Consider the following 9554-nt stretch of genomic DNA (forward strand, 5'->3'; position numbering starts at 1 on the left):
GGACCCTAGCTGCTTTTTTCCATAGTGTCTTTAATCAAGTCACGTCCTTTATGAATATCATCGGCTATATTTGAAAAATGAGTACGCCCATGCCTCAATTCTTAATAAGCAAGAACAGTAGAACTTGAGCTAGGGTCTTGGTATGGCATTCCAGTTACAATGCTGACCTGGGCTCAGCCCAAAAGTGAAAGTTTTAAACATTGAAATAAATTGCAGCCCTCTCTTGGATTCAGCTTTCCCTCACTGCAATTAGAGCCATGGATAGCCAGTTGGTTACTGGGATATCAGCCCAAATTCAGTAATGTTTTTATTGTGGTACCTTAATTGATATTCTCATTTACTTCTTACAATAGAAAAATTACTGTTTTTTTTTTTTTTTTTTCCTCATAACTTTAAACAGACTTTCACCTCTGTGGACATGGAAGTGGGAAATCGCACGATCCTGACTGAATTCATCTTGATGTGCTTCTCAACAGACACCCGGTTGCAGCTGATTCTGTTTGGAATATTTCTGTTGCTGTATTTGGTAGCTTTGTCAGGGAACATGATTTTGGTTATCTTAATCCGGATTAACTCCCGTCTTCACACACCTATGTACTTTTTCATAGGCAATCTGTCTTTCCTAGATTTCTGGTACATCTCTGTGTATACCCCCAAAATCCTAGTTAATTGTGTCTCAGAAGATAAGCGTATTTCCTTGGCTGGCTGTGCAGCCCAGATGTTCTTTGCCTGCTTTCTAGCCTACACTGAGTGCTATCTCCTAGCAGCCATGGCGTATGACCGCCAAGTGGCAATTTGTAACCCCTTACTCTATTCAGGTACCATGTCCAGTTCTCTCTGTACTGGGCTAGTTGCTGGCTCCTACATTGGAGGGTTCTTGAATGCCATAGCCCATACTGCCAACACTTTCCGCCTGAGTTTTTGTGGTAAGAATATCATTGACCACTTCTTCTGTGATGCACCACCATTGGTAAAAATGTCCTGTACTGACACAAAGGTCTATGAAAAAGTGCTCCTGGGTGTGGTGGGCTTCACAGTCCTCTCCAGCATTCTTGTCATCTTGATTTCTTATTTCAACATCTTCCTGGCTATCGTGAGAATCCGCTCGGCCACAGGAAGGTGCAAAGCCTTCTCAACCTGTGCTTCCCACCTGATCTCAGTCATGCTCTTCTATGGATCCTTACTCTTCATGTATTCAAGGCCTAGTTCTACCTACTCCCTGGAAAGAGACAAAGTGGCTGCTCTGTTCTATACTGTAGTGAACCCATTGCTCAACCCTCTCATCTACAGTGTGAGGAACAAAGATGTCAAAGAGGCTTTCAGGAAAGCTATACAGACCATACGACCACAAGGATGAAGGTCATCATTTATCTTCTTAATGAATGCTTTTACTGTATTTTCCAAATCATTGACTTTAAGACATGTTTGAAAGAATTGATCTATTTTGATGAAATTCCACAAGTTAGATTTAATGAAATAATAAGTAAACAATTCTTTAATTTTTATTATTATGTTGGTTAAGACATGTTTAGCCAACAACCCAACCCAGCCCAGTCCCGTTGAGTCGGTTCTACGCAGAGTAGATCTGCCCCATAGAGTTTCCCAGGGGCGCCTGGTGGATTTGAACTGCCTACCCCCTTGGTTAGCAGTGGTAGGACTTAACCACTAAGCCACCAGGGCTTCCAAGGAGATGTTTAGATTATAAAAAAGAATGCTTCTAAATTCATAGATAAAGATAGCTCTATAGATTTGTCTATCACCTTAAAAAAGAGTGATTTCTCCCTCATACAGTGAGTATACCACAGAATCATCCCTCGAGCCACACCACCTTATATGCCCCTAAAAGGGGAAAATAACAAACTCAGGTGCAACAAAATGAAACAGAAAAAAAAAATTAAAAACCACTGTTTCTAGACTCATCTTTTGTTTTCTTCTACCAGAAAAATTTAAAGAAAGTTCACAGTTCAATATCTGACACAGAACAGATGTTTAGTAAAAATTATTTCAATACATTCTAGGACACTGCAAGTTAACAATTATTAATTCCATTTTACAAACGAGGACTTTGAAGCTCAGAACTTAGACCTTTGATACTGAAAGATTGTAACTACTACTGGAATGAATACCTTTACAAAATGCATCTAAATTAAAATTTTAGGAAAAATAATTATAGCCACTTTACCTTTTGTGTTACTTGCGGCATATCTGATCTTTCTTTTCACCTGTATTTATTTTCTAATGGATCAATGTCCACATTCTTTTCATCGCAAACTTCTTAACAACCTGTATTCTTCTATCACCATGCAAACCCTGGGAGTACTTGACTGAAAAGATTTGGGATGTATTCCATAAATTTTAACACTCCATATAACATTTTCTTCACGTTTCCCTAGTAACCATCACTTGAGGAAAAAAGAAAAGTCAATTTCAGGGGAGAAAGCCATGTAAAAATTAAAACATTGGGCTCTAGAAGTAATACATACATCTGTTTGTTTTACATTAAACCAAGATTCCTTTTTTTAAAAAACTACATTAATATTAAACAGACTCTTCCTTATTTCACATTAAACCAAGATGTATATTTTTTAAAAACTACATTAATATTAAAAAAACAAAAAAAATTAATATTAAACTGTAGGTATATTATATAGTGGTCCGTGAGTGACACAAACAGTCACATACTCAGCTAGTAACCATAAACATTGGAGGTTAAAACCCACTCGGAGGCACCCCTGCTTCTGAAAGGTCATGTTGTTGTTGGTAGGGGCCATGGAATCACTTCCAAATCACAGTTACACTATGTAGACAAAACAAAGTACTGCTAGGTCCTCTACCATTCTCTCAATCTTTGCTGTGCTTGAGCCCATCTTATACCCACTGTGTCAGTTTTCTTGTTAAGGGTCTTCCTTTTTTCACTGACCCTCCACTTTACAAAGCATTATGTCATCCTACAGGGACTAGTCCCTCCTGATAACATGCCCAAAGTATGTGAGAAAAAGTCTTGCCATCCTCACTTCTAATAGCTCTTAAAAACCCTATTAAGGCGAAGCCAAGATGGCGGAATAGACAGACGCTTCTGGTGAGCCCCCTTTACAATAAAGAGCCAAAAAAACAAGTGAAATGAGTATATTTGTGACAAGCTGGGAGCCCTGAGCTTCAAAGGGAAGCTTAGAAATGAATTGAGGGGGCAAGGGGAGGAAGAGACCATTCAGAAGTGGAGAGGAGTACCGGATCTGAATCACGGGGAGCCCTCAGGAACCATTCCCAAAGAGATGGTGGCAGGCTGGTACTAGTGTTCAGCCGCAGTTTCCTCAGGGAGAAGCAGCCAGTTACACAGCCTATTCACACCTCCGCATCCAGAGAAGAACAGCGCTTTAAGCAAAAGCTAAGTTCTTGTGTATATTTTACCTTGTCCCCCCACCCCCAAGCCAGCTTCAGTGGCTGAATTCCCTGGGTCTCAGGTAGGCACTCTTGAACACCTAGAGCCATTCTCTCGGCCTTAGGGAAGGAAAAAAATTTGCAATTGGGGGAAAAGATAATTTGCTGTCTCCACTACCTGGGGGAGCTCAGGACAGAGGCAGCTCCTGTCCAGGTATAAACCATCCATCGCCTTTGAGCACCTTTCCCTTCTGTATGGACCTGTGTGGGCCTATTTTCGGAGAATAGGCCCTTGTTGGCAGACTCCAACCAGTTCAGCTGTGCGGTGGAGAGGTGGGTGTTTGATGTTTGACAACGATTTGCCTATTAAGCAAGGTCTTCACCTACCCACATCAGGGGCCTAAGGACTGGTAGCTCCACTCAGGTCACCCAGCCCCTCGACAGGGGTCCAAAGATAACTGGTACCACCCAGTCCTTACAACCAAAACCTTTGGGTGCCCATGGTCTGTCTGCAGAACCCACCCACCTGCATGCTTTAGGAAACAGGGATGTGCTTTACTCATAGACACTCGGGGGTCAGTTCTCAGCCAACTGTCTTGTTCAGAGCATGACCCCCTTCTGGAACCAGTTACGCCAACCACCCCTATCCCTCTAAGACTGTAGGACAGAGCCTATACCACACACTTGATTATCAGCTACCTGGACACCTAAGCTGAATTCATACAAGAAAACTGAATGGACTCCTAGACTGATATACTGGATAACGGCTCCAGCCATCTGGGGAAAGGATATCAGGGCTCCAAAGGTGAAAATAATCAAGCTAGCTCACTCAAGCAACCCATAGATGTACCCAAAACAAAACAAAGCAAGAAGCTACAACACAGTAAGGAAGCATAAACTAATACAATAACTTATAGATGGTTTGGAGACAACAGTAAATATCAAGTCACATAAAGAAACAGACCATGATCACCTCAACAGGCTCTCAAAACAAAGAATCCAGGGATCTTCTAGATGAAATTACATTCCTAGAATTACCAGAGCCAGAATACAAAAGTTTAGTTTACAGAATCTTTCAAGCCATCAGAAAGGAAATGAGGCAATACTCAGAACAAGCCAAGGAACACACAGATAAAGCAATTGAAGAAATTAGAAAGATTATTCAGGAACATAATGAAAAGTTTAGTAAGCTGGAAAAATCCATAGACAGACAGCAATCAGAAATTCAGAAGATTAACCATAAAATTACAAAAGTAGACAACTCAGTAGAAAGTCAGAGAAGCAGAATTGAGCAAGTAGAAGCTAGAATTTCTGAACTCAAAGACAAATCACTTGGCACTAATATATTTCAAGAAAAATCAGATAAAAGAATTTAAAAAAATGAAGAAACCTTAAGAATCATGTGGGACTCTATCAAGAGAAATAACCTATGCGCAATTGGAGTACCAGAACAGGGAGGGATAACAGAAAATACAGAGAGAATTGTTGAGGATTTGTTGGCAGGAAACTTCCCTGATATCGTGAAAGATGAAAAGATACCTATCCAAGACGCTCATCAAACTCCACATAAGGCAGATCTTAAAAGAAAGTCGCAAAGGCATATTATAATCAAACTTGCCAAAACCAAAGATAAAAAGAGAATTACAAGAGCAGTGAGGGATAAAAGAAAAGTCACCTACAAAGGAGAGCCAATAAGAACAAGCTCAGACTACTCGGCAAAAAACCATACAGGCAAGAAGGCAATGGGATGACATATTTAAAAAACTGAACGAGAAAAATTGCCTGCCAAGAATCATATATCCATCAAAACTGTCTCTTAAATATGAAGGTGAAATTAAGACATTTCCAGAAAAGCAGAAGTTTAGAGAATTCATAAAAACCAAACCAAAACTAAAAGAAATACTAAAGGGAGATCTTTGATTAAAAAGTCAATAATATCAGGTATCAACCCAAGACTAGAACACTGGGCAGAACAATCAGAAGTCAACCCAGACAGGAAAATCAAAAAAAAAAAAAACAAGAACATTAAAAAAATAAATAAATAAAAAAGGCCAACACGGGGTAACAGCAATGTTATTATAAAAAGAAGACAACATTGAAGTAATAAAGAGGGACTAAAAACTGTAATCATACACCTTCGATACGGAGAGGAAGACACAGTGATACAAAGGAATAAAAGTTAGTTTTAAACTTAGAAAAATATCCTACTCATCAAAACAAAATACAAGGAAAAATAGAGACATAGCAGAAACAAAATCGACAACAACAAATATGAGGAAAGGACAATACATAAAGATAATCTACTAAGCACAGAAAATTAAGTGGGAAAAAGGAACTGTTTACTACACACAAAAAAAGACATCAAAATGATAGCACTAAATTCATACCTATCCATAATTACCCTGAATGTAAGTGGATTAATTCACCAACAAAGAGACAGAGAGTGGCAGAATGGATTTAAAAAACAAGATCTGTCTATATGCTGCCTACAAGAGACACACCTTAGACTTAGAGACATAAACAAACTAAAACTCAAAGGATGGAAAAAAATATGTCAAGCAAACAACAATCAAAAAACAGCAGGAGTGGCAATATTAATTTCTGACAATATAGACTTGAAAGTTAAGTCCACCACAAAGGATAAGGAAGGACACTGTATAACGATTCAAGGGAAAATACATCAAAAAAAATATAACCATATTAAATATTTATGCACCCAATTACTGGGCTGCAAGATACATAAAACAAACTCTATCAGCACTGAAAAGTGAGATAGGCAGCTCTACAATAATAGTAGGAGATTTCAACACATCACTTTTGGTGAAGGACAGGGCATCCAGAAAAAAGCTCAACAAAGACATGGAAGATCTAAATGCCACAATCCACCAATTTGACCTCATAGACATATACAGAACACTCTACCCAACAGCAACCAAGTATACTTTCTTTTCTAGTGCACATGGAACATTCTCTAGAATAGACCACATATTAGGTCATAAAGCAAGCCTTAGCAGAATCCAAAACATTGAAATATTACAAAGCATCTTCTCTGACCATAAGGCCATAAAAATGGAAATCAATAATAGGAAAGTCAGGGAAAAGAAATCAAACACTTGGAAACTGAACAATACCCTGCTGAAAAAGGACTGGATTATAGAAGACATTAAGGATGGAGTAAATAAATTCATACAATCCAATGAGAATGAAAATACTTCCTATCAGAACCTTTGGGACACAGCAAAAGCGGTGCTCAGAGGCCAATTTATATCAATAAATGCACACATACAGAAAGAAGAAAGGACCAAAATCAAAGAATTGTCCCTACAACTTGAACAAATAGAAAGAGAGTAACAAAGGAAACCCACAGGCATCAGAAGAAAACGAATAATAAAAATTAGAGCTGAACTAAATAAAATAGAAAACAGAAAAACAATTGAAAGAATTAACAAGACCAAAAGCTGGTTTTTTGGAAAAAATCAACAAAATTGATAAACCATTATCCAAACTGACAAAAAAAAAAAAAGAGGAGAGGAAGCAAATAACCCGAATAAGAAATGAGATGGGCCATACCACAACAGACCCAACTGAAATTAAAAGAATCATATCAGACTACTATGAAAAACTGTAATCAAATTTGAAAACCTAGAAGAAATGGATGAATTCCTAGAAAAACACTGCCTACCTAAACTAACACAAACAGAGGTAGAACAACTAAATAGACCCATAACAAAAGAAGAGACTGAAAAGGTAATCAAAAAACTCCCAACAAAAAAAAGCCCTGATCCAGATGGCTTCACTGCACAGTTACACCAAACTTTCAGAGAAGAGTTAACACCACTACTACTAAAGGTATTTCAGAGCATAGAAAAGGATGGAATACTACCAAATTCATTCTATGAAGTCACCATATCCCTGATACCAGAACCAAGTAAAGACACCACAAGAAAAGAAAACTATAGACCTATATTCCTCATGAATGTAGATGCAAAAATCTTCAACAAAATTCTACCCAATAGAATTCAACAACATATCAAAAAAATACTTCACCATGACCAAGTGGGGTTCATACCAGGTATGCAGGGATGGTTCTACATTAGAAAAACAGTTAATGTAATCCACCACATAAATAAAACAAAAGACAAGAATCACATGATTTTATCAACTGATGCAGAAAAGGCATTTGACAAAATTGAACACCCATTCATGATAAAAACTCTCAGCAAAATAGGAATAGAAGGAAAATTCCTCAACATAATAAAGGGCATTTATACAAAGCCAACAACCAACATCACCCTAAATGGAGAGAGCCTGAAAGCATTCCCATTGAGATCGGGAACCAGACAAGGATGCCCTTTATCACCACTCTTATTTGACATTGTGTTGGAGCTCCTAGCCAGAGCAATCAGGCTAGATAAAGAAATAAAGGGCATCCAGATTGGCAAGGAAGAAGTAAAAGTATCTGTATTTGCAGATGACATGATCTTATACAGAAAACCCTAAGGAATTCTAAAGAAAACTACTGAAACTTACAGAAGAGTTCAGCAGGTAGCAGCATACAAGATAAACATACAAAAATCAAATGAATTCCTCTATACCAACAAAAAGAACATTGAAGAGGAAATCACCAAATCAATGCCACTTATAGTAGCTCCCAAGAAGATAAAATACTTAGGAATAAATCTTACCAGAGATGTAAAAGACTTATACAAAGAAAACTACAGTACACTTCTGCAAGAAACCAAAAGACTTACATAAGTGGAAAAAATACCTTGCTCATGGACAGGAAGACTTAACATTATAAAAATGTCTATTCTACCAAAAGTGATCTATACATTTAATGCAATTCCAATGCAAATTCCAACGACATTCCTTAATGAGATGGAGAAACAGATCACCAACTTCATATGAAAGGGAAAGAGGACCCAGAAAAATAAGGCATTACTGAAAAAGAAGAACAAAGTGGGAGGCCTTACTTTACCTGATTATAGAACCTATTAAACCTCCACAGTAGTCTAAACAACCTGGTACTGGTACAACAACAGATACATGGACCAATGGAACACAATTGTGAATCCAGACAGAAATCCATTCACATATGAACAGTTGATATTTGACAAAGGTCCCAAAACAGTTAAACGGGGAAAAGACAGTCTTTTTAACAAATGGTGCTGGCATAACTGGATATCCAGCTGCAAAAACATGAAACAAGGCCCATACCTCACACCATGCACAAAAATGAACTCAAAATGGATCAAAGACATAAATATAAAATCTAATATGATAAAGATCATGGAAGAAAAAATAGGGACAACTCTAGGAGCCCTAATATGTGGCATAAACAGTATACAAAACATTATTAAGAATGCAGAAGACAAAGTAGATAACTGGCAGCTCCTAAAAATCAAACACCTATGCTTATCCAAAGACTTCACCAAAAGAGTAAAAAGACTACCTACAGACTGGGAAAACATTTTTAACTATGACATTTCCAATCAGCTCAACTTTGCAAATTGATTTGGACCTTCCTTAAAAAGCTAGAAATAGAACTACCATATGATCCAGTGATCCCACTCCTTGGAGTAAATCCTAGAGAAATAAGAGCCTTTACACGGACAGGTATATGCACACCCATGTTTACTGCAGCACTGTTTACAACAGCAAACAGATGGAAGCAACCAAGGTGCCCATCAACGGTCGAATGGATAAATAAATTATGGTGTATTCACACAATGGAATCCTACGCATCGATAAAGAACAGTGAGGAATCTGTGAAACATTTCATAACATGGAGGAACCTGGAAGCATTATGCTGAGTGAAATTAGTCAGTTGCAAAAGGTCAAATATTGTATAAGACCACTATTATAAGAACTTGAGAAATAGTGTAAACTGAGAAGAAAATATTCTTTTGTGGTTACAAGAAGTGGGAGGGAGGGAGGCTGGGAGAGGGGTATTCACTAATTAGATAGTAGATAGTATCTACTTTAGGTGAAGGGAAAGACAACGCTCAATACAGGGGAGGTCAGCGCAATTGAACTAAACCAAAAGCAAAGAAGTTTCCTGAATAAACTGAATGCTTCAAAGGCCAGCCTAGCAGGGGTAGGGATCTGGGGACCATGGTTTCAGGGAACATCTAAGCCAATTGGCATAATAAAATCTATTAAGAAAACCTTCTGCA

At 38.0% G+C, this 9554-nt stretch overlaps 1 protein-coding gene across 1 annotated transcript; it reads left to right on the plus strand.

Moving 5' to 3' along the window:
• Window positions 1-409: 409 nt before the first annotated feature.
• LOC126080555 (olfactory receptor 9G4-like) lies at window positions 410-1357 on the plus strand. Its single transcript, XM_049891751.1, has one exon. It carries the CDS (start codon window positions 419-421, stop codon window positions 1355-1357), a length of 939 nt encoding a protein of 312 aa, XP_049747708.1. The 5' UTR covers window positions 410-418.
• Window positions 1358-9554: the final 8197 nt, after the last annotated feature.

This window comes from Elephas maximus, chromosome 7, assembly GCF_024166365.1.
Source record: "Elephas maximus indicus isolate mEleMax1 chromosome 7, mEleMax1 primary haplotype, whole genome shotgun sequence".
Lineage (NCBI taxonomy): Eukaryota > Metazoa > Chordata > Mammalia > Proboscidea > Elephantidae > Elephas > Elephas maximus.

Excerpts from the sequence above, each read along its gene's own strand:
- LOC126080555 (XM_049891751.1), top strand. The coding sequence starts at position 419 with ATGGAAGTGGGAAATCGCACGATCCTGACTGAATTCATCTTGATGTGC.